The sequence below is a fragment of the Perognathus longimembris genome, chromosome 6 (assembly GCF_023159225.1).
Source record: "Perognathus longimembris pacificus isolate PPM17 chromosome 6, ASM2315922v1, whole genome shotgun sequence".
Classification (NCBI taxonomy): domain Eukaryota; kingdom Metazoa; phylum Chordata; class Mammalia; order Rodentia; family Heteromyidae; genus Perognathus; species Perognathus longimembris.
This window is the reverse complement of record NC_063166.1, coordinates 13,102,793-13,118,409: the sequence shown is the minus strand read 5'-3', so window position 1 is coordinate 13,118,409 and position 15,617 is coordinate 13,102,793. Positions and strand designations below refer to the sequence as shown.

At 51.8% G+C, this 15,617-nt stretch overlaps 1 protein-coding gene across 1 annotated transcript in view; it reads right to left on the bottom strand.

Moving 5' to 3' along the window:
* The window catches only part of Col11a2 (collagen type XI alpha 2 chain), a 31,435-nt gene extending 16,141 nt beyond the window's left edge, over positions 1–15,294 (bottom strand). Inside the window, 16 exon segments of the mRNA XM_048347984.1 lie at positions 94–147; positions 233–286; positions 454–510; positions 758–844; positions 1,316–1,390; positions 2,201–2,263; positions 2,486–2,527; positions 2,633–2,692; positions 5,705–5,884; positions 6,519–6,581; positions 7,203–7,286; positions 8,164–8,355; positions 11,101–11,263; positions 11,969–12,179; positions 12,321–12,470; positions 15,043–15,294. Coding sequence (XP_048203941.1) covers positions 94–147; positions 233–286; positions 454–510; positions 758–844; positions 1,316–1,390; positions 2,201–2,263; positions 2,486–2,527; positions 2,633–2,692; positions 5,705–5,884; positions 6,519–6,581; positions 7,203–7,286; positions 8,164–8,355; positions 11,101–11,263; positions 11,969–12,179; positions 12,321–12,470; positions 15,043–15,124 — 1,617 coding nt within the window. The 5' untranslated portion in view covers positions 15,125–15,294.
* Between the last annotated feature and the right edge of the window lie 323 nt (positions 15,295–15,617).

Sequence of the window (15,617 nt, the reverse complement as noted above, 5' to 3'; positions counted from 1 at the left end):
GGAGCCAGGACAGCGTCAGAGCAATATGGACCCAGTCCTCTACCCTTCAAGCCCTAGCTCCCACCAATGCCTATCCCAGCCCTGTGTATTTACCCTTCGGCCGGCTTTGCCAGGTGGACCTGTGAGGCCCTGGGGTCCTCGGGGGCCCTAGTGAGGGAAAAGACAGGGGCAGGGTTAATGTGCATAAATGAGGGGCGCGCAGAGCTGAGGAACCCCACATGGGAGCCACCACCTGCGGTCCTAGGTCTCCAGACTCTCCTTTCAGGCCAGGGCTCCCAGGCTGTCCCTGTGAAAGAGAAGGAAGGATGGCCATGAAGGACACACAACCATCTCAAAGCCCTCCCCCAAAGACACGGAACAACCCTCAACCCAGACTTGCTTTGTTTTCCAGAACTATCCATTACCCCCTAGACAAACAGAGGAACCTCTATCACAACATCTCACTTCACTCACCAAGGGTCCAGGGCGGCCTGTGTATCCCATGGGGCCAGGGGGGCCACGGAGCGCCAGCTAGGAGAAGAGAGGCCGCAGCACTGAGATTTCTGGAGAATTCTAGTATACCCCCTAAATGGGCCCTTCTACCTCGAATCCTTCCCCATGCCTTCTGTTCTCCCCTAAATATCCCCTCAGCCTCAAACTAACCCAGACCTTCCCTGCCCTCCCCTCACCCCAACCTACCCTCCCAGGCCTGTCCTAGCATCTCCCCCTTTCCCACCATGGGCCTGGCTCCACCAGGAGCCCCCTCCAGCCTCCTCACCCGTGCTTGCTGCAGAATCGCCTGGGCCTGGGCCTCCTGGGCCGCCACCACGGGACCCTTCTCACCCGCACTGCTGCCAAATCGGAACTGAGGGGCAAGGGGACAAGGTTCAAGTTCTCTTCCAGGAAATCCATGGGGCCCACCCACCCAGGGGCTTCATCGAACACCTCTGCTCCAAGCCCCAGGCCCGGGGACATGCTCATGCACGCCCCCTGCCTCTCCTGTGGGTTCTAGACAAGCACTTACACGTTTTCAAAACCTCAACTGCCACACTCCTCCCTGCTCTCCACTTCCTCCGCAAAGACACTCCTTTGGTTCTAGACAGCCTGAAATAGCAACTTTTCTGCCTTATGCTAGATGATCCAAGTTTGATTCTAGAAGACTTCTATTTTATTCAGAGCCGTAAGGCCTCAAACCCCTACCCCAAAGATCAACCCCGCGGAGTTGAAAGTATCTAGAGACTCCTTCATAGCTTTCCTGACCTTCTAGTTCTCAGTAACACAATACAACCCACCCCCCTTCCCATCAGCCCATTCCAAAACCCACTCAACAACTCACTGGGAGCATAAGCAATGTGCCTGGAGGGCCTGGGGCTCCATCTGATCCGGGGAGCCCTGCTCGCCCAGGGGGGCCCTTGAATAGTGAGAGAAGAAGAAAGGCAGGATGAAAGGAAGCTGTTTGGGGCTTGAAGTCATTTTATAACGTGTGTGCATGTGTGTATGTGTGTCTGTGTGCATGTGTGTGTGTGCGCATGCGCGCACGCCAGTCCTGGAGCTTGAACTCAAGTCCTGAGCACTGTCCCTGAGCTTTTGTGCTCAAGGCTAGCACTCTACCATTTGAGCCACAGCGCCACTTCCAGCTTTTTTTTTTGGAAGATAAGAGTTTCATGGACTTTCCTGCCTGGGATTGCTTCAAACTGCAATCCTCAGATTGCAGGAAGTAGGATCACAGCCATGAGCCACCAGTGCCTGGCCTATAAATCCTTTTCAACAGAATAAATGTAGATTTCCCAAGATCCTTCCTGAGCCCCACCCCTCCCTGTGGAGAAAAATATGAGTGAAATACTAGGTTATTCTCCTCTCTTAACCTTGAGTATGCCTGCCTTCCTAGGTACTTCAGTGCCGTGGCTAATGAGGGATTCTTTTTTTTTTTTCTGCCAGTCCTGGGGCTTGGACTCAGGGCCTGAGCACTATCCCTGGCTTCTTTTTGCTCAAGGCTAGCACTCTGCCACTTGAGCCACAGCGCCACTTCTGGCTGTTTTCTATGTATGTAGTGCTGGGGAATTGAACCCAGGGCTTTATGTATACAAGGCGAGCACTCATGCCGCTAGGCCATATCCCCAGCCCTAATGAGGGATTCTTAAGCATGGTCCCCCACCAGATATAAGTGGCTCCTCTGCAGATGCCCTATACCCTATCCTCCCCCACACGATCAGTTCCTTACCCTCTCGCCAGGGTCGCCAACTGGGCCTGGGTTCCCCTGGACGCCAGGAGGACCAGTCAATCCCTAAAGAACAAAAGCAGAAGGGTTGGGTGTGGGCATCAGAGACAAGAGCGCCATGTGGCTGAGGGATGGTCTCTACAGGAGAGATCCGGGAATCTGGAAGCTTCATTGGAAGGACACTCTGAGATTCTGGGGAGGCCTGGGAATCTTCAGGCAGAGCACAGAAGTGCCGGAAGAAAGAGTCTCGGATAAAGTAATGGAGGCAACTATAATAGCTACACTTACCGCAGGGCCTTCTGGGCCAGGGGGCCCCTCCACGAACATGCCCTGTGAGGTCAAAGGTTAGAAGTCAGAGGCTACAGGCCTAGTATCCCCACCCCTGCTTCCTTTCCCTCTTCCACTTCCCTGAGCTCAGTAGCCAGTATCACTTACAGGTTCCATGACTGCAGGCTCTCCTTTCTCTCCCTTCAGCCCCCGGGGTCCATGGGCAGCCTGAGGGAGACACACATGTAACCCCCAGTGGGGCCTGTAAGCAGCCAGGACAGCAGGACTGCCCCATCCCAACTCCGCATTTCATTCTCAGGTCCTTCAGAAACCTCCCTGACCCTACCTCCCAAGTTCCAAGCTCTCCCCCAGAATTCTCCTTCACAGATCTCTCAAGACCCGAGGGCTCCTCCCCCTCCCCAGTTCCCAACCCCACCTCACCAAATACAACCTCTCCAGGTCCCTGAAACCCTCTTTCCTTTTCTGGAATTTCAAACACTCAACCTTCCAAACTCCCTCTTCCCCTGAACTCCCTCAGGCCAGAAATCCTTAGAACCTTAAGAGATCATCTTTGCCTTCACCTGTCAAAAATCTCAGAGATTAAGAGCAGATTTTTGGGGCTGGGGATATGGCCTAGTGGCAAGAGTGCTTGCCTCGTATACATGAGGCCCTGGGTTCAATTCCCCAACACCACATATACAGAAAACAGCCAGGAGTGGCCCTGTGGCTCAAGTGGCAGAGTGCTAGCCTTGAGCAAAAAAAAGAAGCCAGGGACAGTGCTCAGGCCTTGAGTCCAAGCCCCAGGACTGGCCAAAAAAAAGAGCAGATTTTTGTTTGTGGGTAGCGGTAAGGCATGGAATCATAGGAGAATCAATGAACTATGAATGGTTCGCCAGAAAATGAAAAGTATATATGCTTATGCACAGAATTTGAATTTCAAGGGAATCACAAGTTTTAAAAAAAAAACTCCTCCCAGCTGGGTGCCAGTAACTCACACCTATAATCCTAACTACTCAGGAGGCTGAGATCTGAGGATTGCAGTTCAAAGCCAGCCTAGGCAGAAAAGTCCCTGCGAGACGCTCATCTCCAATTAACCACTCAAAAACCAGAAGTGATGCTGTGGTTCAAGTGGTAGGTTGCTAGCCTTGAGCACAAAGAGGCTCAGGGACAGCACTCAGGCTCTGAGTTCAAGCCCCCACATCTGAAAAAACAACTGCAAGGTCAAACACCCAAACTTGAAAAAGATTTAGAGAGCTGTCTCTATTGATATTATTAACTCAGGCGTCATATCTGGCTTTTGGAAAAGTAGCTCTTGGGTTCAGTTCTCCAATCTTCTGAGCTCACCCCCACAATGTCCCCAGTTCCTTCCCTAGCAAGGATGCTACCCTTCTAGCTCTCACTTATACGCTAAACCCACAAGTTCCCTCACTTCCACATCTCCACTCAGATACTTACTCCACACTCTAAGTCAGAACCATGATAAAAGCAAGGGGAAATGAAGGACATTACCACCACCTTCAGCTCTGCCAAGAAAGATGTTCAGAATGCCCCTCTCCACCTCCATCTTGGCCAAACTGTAATATGCAAGTCCCAACTCCCACCTCAACCCTCAAATACCCGCAAAGCAGCAAAAGGGCAAGGCAACAGAGGATGCAGGGTGGCAGTATTAGAGAAAGGAAGTGTGGAATGGGGCAGAAGGGTGAAGGAGGCAGCCATAACTGCAAGGCAGCCAAAAGATGAAGTGGAGTAGACAGGAAATATGCCGACCAACAGACAGTGTTTGAAGACATAGGAAAACACTAAAGGAGACAAAACAAAGGGACAGCACTTGGAAGCAAGAATAATGCCAGAGCCAAGAAAAATTAAACATGGCCAAGATGACTAGAAAACAAACTGGACAAACAGGAAGTGGTTAGACAGACAGGAAGCAACCAAGAAAAGAGGATCCAGGAAGTGGGCCTTCAAAAAAACAACATGGCTACTATGACCAAGAGAGAAAGAAACTCACCAGAGAGAAAATGACTCCTAATTCTAACAATGAAAGTTAGTCTTCCAGAAAAACACAAATATCAAAAGGAGGACACACAGGAAATGGCCATGATAAATATCTAGATCCACAATAGCAACTTTATGATTAGATAGCCTGAGACATACAGTAACTGGTTTATTGTGAAAGAAAAGTGTCACAAGACAGCATGAAAAAGTACAGTCAGAACACAAATAATAATAAATCCCTTCCAGTTCAGTAAAAAAAAAAAAAAAATCACTGTCCGGCACCAGTGGTTCATACCTATAATCCTAGCTACTCAGGAGGCTGAGATCTGAGGATCCCGGTTCAAAGCCAGGCCAGGCTGGAAAGTCTGTGAGACTCTTATCTCCAATTAACCACCAGAAAACCAGAAGTGGTACTGTGGCTCAAGTGGTAGAGTGCTAGCCTAGAGCTGAAGAGCTCAGGGACAGCGCCCAGGCCCAGAGTTCAAGCCCCACAACGACTGACCAAAAAAAAAAAAAAAAAAAAAAATCACCAAGATGGATGCCATGAATAGAGAAGACAGGAAGGGAGTCAGATAACAAATAGCTATAGGATTTTAAAAAATGGCATAGGAAGTTAGATTCTTTCAGCAGCAACATGGACAAGAAATTGGTTTGATCAAGAATTGATGGAGGGCTGGGGATATAGCCTAGTGGCAAGAGTGCCTGCCTCGGATACACGAGGCCCTAGGTTCGATTCCCCAGCACCACATATACAGAAAACGGCCAGAAGCGGCGCTGTGGCTCAAGTGGCGGAGTGCTAGCCTTGAGCGGGAAGAAGCCAGGGACAGTGCTCAGGCCCTGAGTCCAAGGCCCAGGACTGGCCAAAAAAAAAAAAAAAAAAAAAAAAAAGAATTGATGGAGAAAGACTGAAAATAGACTCAAATTGCTTATTGACCAAAAGCATTATGAAATCCAGCTTGATTTAGAGAGGAAATAGCCAAGAAAGACAGGAAGTGACCAAAGGACTAAAAAGCAAATATTCCAATTGTCATAGGCAAAGGGTCATCCATCCACAAGAAGACACAGAGTAAGACGTTTGGCAAGGGAAAGCAGAAGTCATCTTTTGGAAGCAACATAGACATCTCACGTAAACAGAAATGGCAGCCACCAATGGGAAGTAGATCAGAGCCAACAATGACTGAAGAGGAAGCATTCCTGTAGCTCCCGTTGGTGGTCGCGAATGGGAGAGGATCTCCTTTCACTTACGGCTCCTGAGTGGGCTTTCTCCGCAGAAAGGGCAGGGCCAAGCTCCGTCTCCTCATGATAATCGTCCCCATAGGCATAGGTGTAATCGTAGAGCCCTGCTGGGGTGTCTGTGCCACCCTCCCCATACTCCTCTGCCTGGAACCTGTCGGCTGTGGGGGTGGCCTGAAAATCTGGGTGTTCCTTCCCAGGGACAAGGAGGGAGAGGGAGCAGATGGGGGCATTAGGGCTGACGAAAGGATTCCGCTTGGCCCGAGGGTTTGACAAGTTCTAGTCCGAACAATCCTGAGGGGATAGGGGATTCCAATTTTTCTCTCCCAAAAGACCAAAGCAGAGTCATTATATAGAAAGGCGATAACCATCAAGGCTGGACATGGGAAGAAGTGTCCAGAAAAATGGCTTGGTGGGATAAAACATGGTGGACAACAAGAAGAGTGGCCAGAGGGCTGGACATAGAGTGGGCAGTCCATGAACAAAATGGTAGACGCAGGGTCTATGGAATGACCACAGGAAAAGACAGGTGGGGGGGAAGTGACAATGCTGATCAGAAAATGGATCCTGAGGATGGAGATATAACAGAAAATAAGCTTATTTGACACCAACATGGAAACATCTTTCTGAATCAAAGAGTAATAGAAGGAGGTATGAATGCCAAAGGAAAGGGCTACACTTAAAGAGACAAAGACCTCATAGGACCAGAGTGAGTAGAAACAGAGGACCATACACAGATATGACGAAGAGCCCTCTGGCCAGAGGAAGGGTTGGTTCATCAAGACTCATAAAGCCAGCTGCTGGATAAGGGGTGGGGTGGAGTTACCTCCTCAGGAAGTGGCAAGGGGCTTGATTCCAGAAGGCCTTCCTCTTCACCTGGGGTGGGGTCCTAACCCCAAGTCGGGGAAGAAGAGTAGCAGAGCAGGGGAAGGAAGAAGTTAGTGGGAAGGGAAGCAGAGCAGCACCTGTCCCCGCCATGCCTCGGTCAGTGTCTGTCTCTGTCGGGGGGTGGGGGAAATCTCAGATCTTGCAGCCCCTTGGCAGGGAGACCGTTTAGGGACCAGCAAATCTCCAAGGTCTCGAGGAGATTTGAAAGGCAGAGATCTGGATGCCCCGGCTCTACCTGCCGGTAACCGCTGCCTCTGGTCCTGGGGGGGGCCCGGGCAGTGGGGAGAGCTGCCCTCCGAGCTGGGCGTCGGGAGGGGGGAGGCCGGCCCCGCGCTGGGCCAGAGCCTCGAGCTGGAGAGGACCTCCGGGCTGGCGAGGGGGATGCCTGCCGGGATGCTGACCTCTTGGCAGGTGGGGTAGGCTTTCGGGGAGGGGTCCGACGCCCCCTAGGGGAAGGGAGAGCCCTGTGGTTGGAGCTCTGAGGCCGCTGTAGCAGAGAGACAGGAAGGGGCCATGAGTAAGTACACCCCTATACTCTGTCTCTATGGTATCTCTCCCTAGGGAACAAAATTGGGGAGCACTAAGAGGAAGTTGGAGACATGAAGGAGTTCCTCCAGTTTACCTGATAATCCGGGGTCGTCCCCGTAGTCATCACATCATAAGAAGGGGGCTCGTAGTCATAGTAGAGAGACTCAGAGGGCTGGGATTAGGGGAGGGGGATGAGAAGAGGTAGGAGGGAAATGGGGTAATCGGAGGTGGGAAGGGCAGGGAGAGGGAGATGAAGAGATGGTATGGGGATTGAGGAATGAAGTTAGAAAACACAGGAGGAGTTGGGACGAAAGGAGAGATCAGGAGTAGGAAGACAGCAGGGGAGAGGTGGGAAAGAGGGAATGTCCCGCATGTGAGACAGAAGTAGACATGATTAAGAGATTGATCCTCCAGTCCTCAGCCCACTAACCCCCAGATCATACCTGTCACCCCAACCACCCAAACCCCATACAGTCCAGGCACCCTTCCATCTCCCCCCACCTCCCCTATATCTCCTTCCGGGACAGCTAGTGGGTTCCCCATCCCATACTTGGGCAGAGCAGCACTCCTTCCCCATGGCTCCTCCTTGTTTTACCATGTCAGCTTCTTCCTCCCTGATTCTCTATCCCCTACCCTCCTCTCCCACCTGCCTCTCCTGGGCCTGCCCCTCCACCACTGCCTCCCAATCTCTTAATTCTAGAAAGGGATGGGAAGGAAAGCACAGGACAAAAGAAGACGGGCAGAGGATAAGACACAAGCAGGGAACACAGTTCCCCGCCATGAGTTCTTCATAATGACACTTTTTATTTTTAAATGAAAATAAAAAGGTTGATGAATAAAGGCTGGGAGGAGGGCGGAGAGGCAATCAGAATAGAGAGACATGGTTGAGGAGAACTAAGAAGATGAGAACAGGAGCCCAATATGGGATGGAGAATTCTGGAACGTGGGGAGAATTCTCCTGAGTGGATGTCTAGATATCTGTCACCTCCCCCCCAGCTAGAACAGGTGTCTGCCCTCTAGAGGGCGTTGCAGTTGAGTTTGCCTGGTTCCCTCACCTGTCGCTGAGGTTCCTGGTTTTGTGGCCTGTGGAGTCTTGATGGTTGCTGCTTTGGAGATCGCTGAGCTCTGTGAGACTGTTGTTTCTGAGGCCTGTCCCTCGGCCTCTCCTCACATTCCAGATCTTTCTGTTCACAGGATTCATAGGCAGCTTGGACACCCGGAACAATGGCAAGCTCCTGGACATCACCCTGTAAAGATGTAAGGCAGGAACAACAATGGAGGGGGGCACAGAGATTCAGATAGAGAAAGGGAGAATAGTATGGGACAAAGGTAAGGAGGTTAATTCTCTGTCATTCTGTGTGATGGGAGAAGGTTATCAGCCTTCCCATGTGCAAGGCTCTTTTCAGATTTCAAACCATTTCACAACAACAAGGAAAATCAGTGGGATAGGATCTTTTTTTTTTTTTTTTTTTTTTGGCCAGTCCTGGGCCGTGAACTCAGGGCCTGAGCACTGTCCCTGGCTTCTTTTTGCTCAAGGCTAGCACTCTGCCATTTGAGCCACAGAGCCACTTCTGGCCATTTTCTGTATATGTGGTGCTAAGGAATAGAACCCAGGGCCTCATGTACACGAGGCAAGCACTCTTGCCACTAGGCCATATTCCCAGCCCCATGGGATAGGATCTTGATTCCTATTTTTTCATGTACATCTTATTCTGAGTATCTCAAAAAGGCAATTACTGAAACCAGGTGCCAGTGGCTCACGCCTGTAACCCTGGCTACTAAGAAGGCTGAGGTCTAAGGATCATGGTTCAAAGCCACCCTGAGCAGGAAAGTTTGTGAAAGTGGTAGAGTACCAGCTGAGAGAGAGTAGGAGAGAGAGTCAGAAAGAGGGAGAGAGAGAGAGAGAGAGAGAGAGAGAGTCAAAGACAGTGCCAGGTCCTGAGTTTGAGCCCCAGAACAAACCAAAAAACAAACAAAAGGCACTGACTAGTCAAGGTCATTCAGTGTCAGAATCAGGACTAGAACTCAGGCTTTCCAACTACAAATATTGCCTACTCCCTGTCTCTTGCAGTAATACATAAGCCTTTCCACGATGGCTTCTAGAAGACCAGCTCCAGCCTTAGCCATTGCAGTCTTTTTTTTTTTTTTTTTTGCCAGTCTTGGGGCTTGAACTCAGGGCCTGGGCACTGTCCCTGAGCTTCTTTTGCTCAAGGCTAGCACTCTACCATTTGAGACACAGCACCACTTCAGGCTTTTTCTGTGTATGTAGTACTGAGGAATCAAACCCAGGATTTCATGTGTGCTAGGCAAGCACTCTACCACAAAGCCACATTTCCAGCCAGCCATTGCAATCTTACAATGACAGTTATGAGAATTCTGAGAAAATAGGGAGATGAACTGTCTTCTGGGTTTCAGTGGCATATACTTGTGCCCATACATGGTGCTTATACACTTTACACACTTGTTTTACATGTAGTTTGAGAGTTAGTTCATATCCTGAGCCAAACTGGAAGCTCTTTGGAATGACAGACACTTCATACTATTCTTCTCTGTCTCCCTTAACCATTAAGCATTCAGAAGAAATCGGGTGGATGGATGGATGGAAAGATAAGTAAAAGGCTCAAATGTATGAATGAATGAGGATGACAATGGATAATGAATGAATGAATGAATGGATTGAATAGAAGGCACAGAGCGGATATATACAGATTGGTGTATGGTTAGAATTTAATATGGCTGGGTGCCAGTGGCTCATGCCTGTAATCCTAGCTACTTAGGAAGCTAAGATCTGAGGATTGCGATTCAAAGATAGTCTGGGGAAGGAAAGATTGTGAGACTCTTATCTCCAATTAACCACCAGAAACCTGGAAGTGAAGCTGTGCCTCAAAATGGTAGAGTGCTGGGCTGGGGATATGGTCTAGTGGCAAGAGTGCTTGCCTTGTGTACATGAGGCCCTGGGTTCGATTCCCCAGCACCACATATACAGAAAATGGCCAGAAGGGGCACTGTGACTCAAGTGGCAGAGTGCTAGCCTTGAGTGAAAGAGCTCAAGGACAGTGCCCAGGCCCTGAGTTCAAGCATCACAACCAATAACAACAACAAAATTAATATGTGGGTAAACATAGTTTGGAATGGGTAATAAGATGGATGGATGGATGAGTGGGTTGAAAAAGAGAGAGGTTGTGTTGGTAGAAGCATAAGTGGTTAGAAGGGTGAATGAACTGAGGCATGCATGTGTGTTTATATGTTTGTATTTGGGTAGATGGGGTAGGTGAATGGATGGATGAGTGAACAGGTAGATGGGTATAATGGAGAGGGATAGATGGATGGATGATGGGTAGATTGAAGGAAGAGTAGTGGTTGAGCAAGGGGATGCTGGGTAAGTGGGTAGATAAAAGCCTAAGTACATGAGTAGGCAGGTAAATGGGGGGGGGTAGATGCATGCATGTATTCACAGGTGGGTCCATGGGTCACTAGGTAAATGAGTGGATGGGCAAGTAGACTGGCTGAAGGAATAGATGGAGGGGTAAACACATGAAGACTGAATGACAAAACATCTGTACAAAGCCAGGCTCCAGTGGCTCATGCCTGTAATCCTAGCTACTCAGGAGGCTGAATCTGAGGATCACAGTTCAAAGCCAGCCTGGGCAGGAAAGTCCATGAGACTCTTATCTCCAATGAACCACCAGAAAAGTGGAAGTGGTGCTGTGGCTCATGTGGTAGAGTGCTAGCCTTGAGCTGAAGACCCAGGGACAGCACCCAGGCCCTGAGTTCAAGCTCCAGGCCTGGCATACACAGAGAAAGAGAGAGAGAGAGAGAGAGAGAGAGAGAGAGAGAGAGAGAGAGAGAGAGAGAGAGAGAGACTGGAGATAAAAATTCACAAAAAGTAACATGAAATCCTAGAGGATAGTAAAATGGAGTACTTGATCCAAAGGGTAGTGAGCATAAAACACAGGCCAAAAAGCATTCCTTCCTCACATTTCTCTGCTTACCTCAAAGACTTCTTCATCTAGAATACGGGCACCAAAGATGACCACTCCGCGTGTGTCCAGTACTGGACGAGCACTTCGAGGAAGAGGCCTGGTGACACGCTTCTTACAGTCCACGATAAGAGTGACAGACTGGCCCTTTACAGCCAGAGCCACACGGTGCCACCTGGTTATGGAGGAAGAGGTCAAGTACTGTTTACTGAAAGGGGGAAGTTAACAGGGTTGGGAGCGGTTGAGGGAAGAGTTGATGCCAATAATAACAGTTCTAAACATGATAACAACTGTAGGTTGAGTGCTTACAATGCCTGATCACTATGAAGTTGATTTCTTCTTTTATTGTTATGATTCTATTATCTCTGTTTTCTTTTTTCCAGTCCTGGGGCTTGAACTCAGGGCCTGGATATGTCCTTGAGCTTCTTCTGCTCAAGGCTAGCACTCTACCACTTTAGCCACAGAGCCACTTCTGGCTTCTTCTGTGTATGTGGTGCTGAGGAATCAAACCCAGGGCTTCATGCATGCTAGGCAAGCACTCTACCACTAAGCCACATTCCCAGCCCTGTGATCTCCATCTTAAAGAAACTGAAGCTCAAAAAAAAAAAATTAAGTAACCTTCCCAAGGTTAATAGTACATGCACAGCCAGGACCCAGATGCTAACATCCAAACTCTAGCCTTGAAGTGCCTAAAGTTGGGTCAATGGATAGGTGTTGCTAACATCCAAACTCTAGCCTTGAAGTGCCTAAAGTTGGGTCAATGGATAGGTGTTGCATTGCCAAAAGGTCAGCAGGGGTTTCTGGTTTCAAAAATGGAGGCACAGGGGCACTGTCCTCTGACAATGTGGGCCAGGCCGTCGAGAGGGACAAAGTGACTTACTTGCCATCTGCTAGACTGAGGCCTCGGAAGACTGGCTGTGCTGGGGGTTGAGGCCGTCCAGTCTGGTCTTCATACAGGAAGCGAACAGGTCTGCCAAGCTCTAGGCCCAGTTGTTGAACACCCTGGGCACTGTACAGAGTCAGGAGGGGAGCCTGAAGACCAGGGCGGGTCCTCACTACCGTCAGCAGAGAGAAGTCTTTGGGAAAGCCCCCTGGTGCCCAACAGAGATATACAAGGATGGAATTAGGGGCAGAACAAAAACACTCCACAATCCCTCCCCTTCCTGGTGTCTGATCTCAAACCTGATCTGATCATCTCCCGCAGCTCTCCCTCCCTTACCCTGCACACATACCTGGGAAGAGCTGGCGGGTAGGTGCACTGAGCTGGGCAGGTCGAGATATTCGGTAGGCTGCATCTGCTGGACAGATGCCTCTTGTTCTCCGGACACCATCAGGGAGGGAAGGGAACCGCAGGGCCCTCAGCACATCCACAGAGGGTGCACCTGCAAGAGCCCAAGGGGTCAAGGGGAAGACCAGGCCATCAGGAGGGCCTAAATAAAGACATTGGGATCTGGAGCTCAGCTTCCTAGGGCTCAAACTCCCCAGGGAGGCAAAGTCACTTGTGCTTACATTCTCCTGAATGGGCCAGTGTAGATGGAAACCCAAGGGTAGCATTGGCTCAGTATTCAGCTCCATGCCTCTCCCTCCCAGTTTCTATCTCTTCTCTCTCCATAGCTTTCTCTTTCAGCCTGGGAATCTCTCTGTGCTAATATCTCTTGATATCGCCTTCAACTCTTCATCGGTCTCCCCTTCTCCCTCTGACCTCCTATTCCCTTTGTCTCTGCACCTGTTCAGTCTTTCTATCTCCACTCCTGTTTTCTTCCATTTCCCTCGCATCCTATCCATCCTTTTCTTTCCCTTTCTCCTTCTCTTTGGACTCTAGCTTTCTGGCATCTGTCCTGTCTCCAGCACAAACAACATCTGGGCAATCGATCAGCCTGGGCACAGGGAGGGGCAGGGGAGCCACTAGGGAGAGAGCAGCGAGGCAGAGGGAGCTTCAACCTGCTGCTGATCCTTGATTGGGGGAAGGAGGGGGTTACGTTCCTTGAGCTGAGGAAGGAGATACAAGAGTAAGCTGTCTGAGGAGCCTGTACCCTCTAGCTTTGGAGATGGGCCGGGGGTGGGAGGACAGCTTGGCTTGAGATGGGCTTGGGAGATGGCTGCATCTGCCACGCAGAGCAGGAGCGAGTCCAGGGCCCTAAGCCACACATCTGTGGATCCCATCAGAATTCTTGCCCAAAACCCCAGGCAAGCTCCCCATACCTGGAACTTCAGCCTTGCCTGCCACCCTCACTACCTGAGACCCAAAGATTTCAAAGACTGCAGCGCCCCCCCCCCCCCCCCGCCAGCCTGGTCTCTCTAGACCTCAGCCTCCTGAGCCCAGGCTCCCTGGAAGGCAAAGGTCAGCCCTCTCTGGCTCGCTCCCCAGTGTACACACTTCTCACACCATCCGCTCCATATTGGAAAAATCCCAAAGAATTCCAGCAAAACATTCATAGAAATGTGGAGCGGGGCAGAGGCCAGAGCAGTCAGGAGAGCAGGACTGGGTGGGGTGGGTGAGGTGGGGCGGGCAGGAGAGAAAAGGCCCTTTGAGTCCAGGAGCGGAGAAACCACAGCCTTCCCCCGCCTCCGCTGAGCCTGGCCCCTGAGTGTGGCAGCTCCGCAAACACCAACACACAAGGGCTGCTTTCAGAGACGAAGGTGAGTGAGACAGAGACACAGAGACTCACAGAGACCCCAGGCCAAGAAGACCTCAGGGGCCCCCACCCTACACCCAAGCCCAGGAGAGGACAGTCCTGTCCTATGTACCGCTAACCACAGACCAGCCCACCTTCTCTCCACCTCAAACCACATACTTGCCCCACTGTCTGGGGTCTCATCTGCCGTCCAGCTCCCCACTGGCACCCCATCACCCTCCACCCCTCAACCTCTGAGCCTCCAAATGCCTGGCCTCTAGCCTCAGGACTTCTACAGAAACCCATCTCCCTGCCTACCCAGTCCTAAAGTGACATTTTGGTCAGCCCCCTGCTTCTAGGCAGAGGGCTCCTTCCCTCTAAGAAAGACTCCCAGATTCTGTCAACACCATATGATTTGATTCCCTGTCCCTGTACACACTACACAAAGCTTGGAAGTCCTTTCTGTAATCCAGTCGAAATCATTGATGCTGCCTTCCTGACCATTTGCTCTCCAGAAAGAAAGAAGAAATGAATAGTCAAGTCCTATATACAAATCACCCCCAGGTTCTCTAGGATCAAGGGCTTTGCTCCAACCTGCCTATGATCCAGTGCTCCCGAGCCCCTGTTCCTGACATCGAATCCCCTTTCTTAGGAACCAGGATTTCTAGGTCCTGGGGGAGGGGGGGGGCGGCAGGGAGATTGGAGTTGTGGACACCAGGGTCCCAGGGGAATCCAGCTGGCCAGAGGGGGAGGGGCGAGGCAGGAATGCAAAGAGTTGGCTCCAGCCTCAGACACCTGATCCTGGCCTGTCCAGCGGCCGTCCTGTTGGCAGCCAGCCCCAGAGCTCCCCAGAGCCAGCCGCGTGGCAACATTGAGGGCACAGGGAGGGGGTGGGGGACCCTGATGGGGAGCCCAGCGAACAGACAGCAGAGGCATCCCTTCTCTCTCAGCTTATCAGACTTTGCATGACACATGCTTCACCCCTCATCCCTCACCCATCACCTGGACATCAGCAAAGCCTGGACCAGACAGGCCCTGACCGGCTTCCTAAGAACCCCAGACGAGCATCCAGTCCTACTCCCGGCTCTCTGTGACAGTCTTCACCCCGTCCTAATCCCTTCCCCTTTACCTGCCCTTCTCCAGTCACTTCGAGGAGGCAGAGATTCCTATCCTGGTTCGGAGGAACACAGGCATCTTGCTTCCCAACCTAAACCCTGATGTCCCAATCCCCCTTCTTAGATGCCAAGGCTCCGGCCCCAGGCGTCAGGGGGCCCCCGGGAGCGGTGGGGGTATTTAGAGCCTCAGCTGACTGTTTCTGGGGGCTGGGGACTCCTCTTACCTGCCCACCCCGGGGCAGTGCTCAGCGCCATCACCAGAGGTAGGATCAGGAGGAGGCGGTGGCAGCGGCTGCACCGCTCCATGGCTGGGCGACCAGAACGCCGGGTCCCAGGACCCAGGCCCGGCTGAGGCTGACAGGAGGCGACTCAGGACTCAGCCCGGCAGTCAGACGCCGGCCCGCGGCTGCAGCATTCAGCAACCCAGCTCCATCAAGTGCCGTCGGGGGGGCCCCCGGCGCTGCTCCTTCCTCGGTGGCCGCTGCTCCCGTGTGTGTCCCCGGCCACCCCAGCAGCCCAGAGCCCCCACCGCGCCCCCGCCCCCCAGCCCGGCCCCCGCCTCCAGCTGCCCGCCCACTGCCACCGAGGGAAACCCCACCCTCCATCCCCACCTGGGCGTTGGGAGGGGGCCGTGGGGGGAACAGGAACTGTCCCTCCCTCCTTGACCCTCGAACTGTGTCCCCCGGTCCTCGCAGGAATTCGGGAGTCGGCGCCCCAAGATCCTCTGGTCAGGAACGGTATGCCTTCCTAACCCCTTCTTTCTCCAGGACCCGCGCCGGTCACCCCCGCCCCCGGGCTC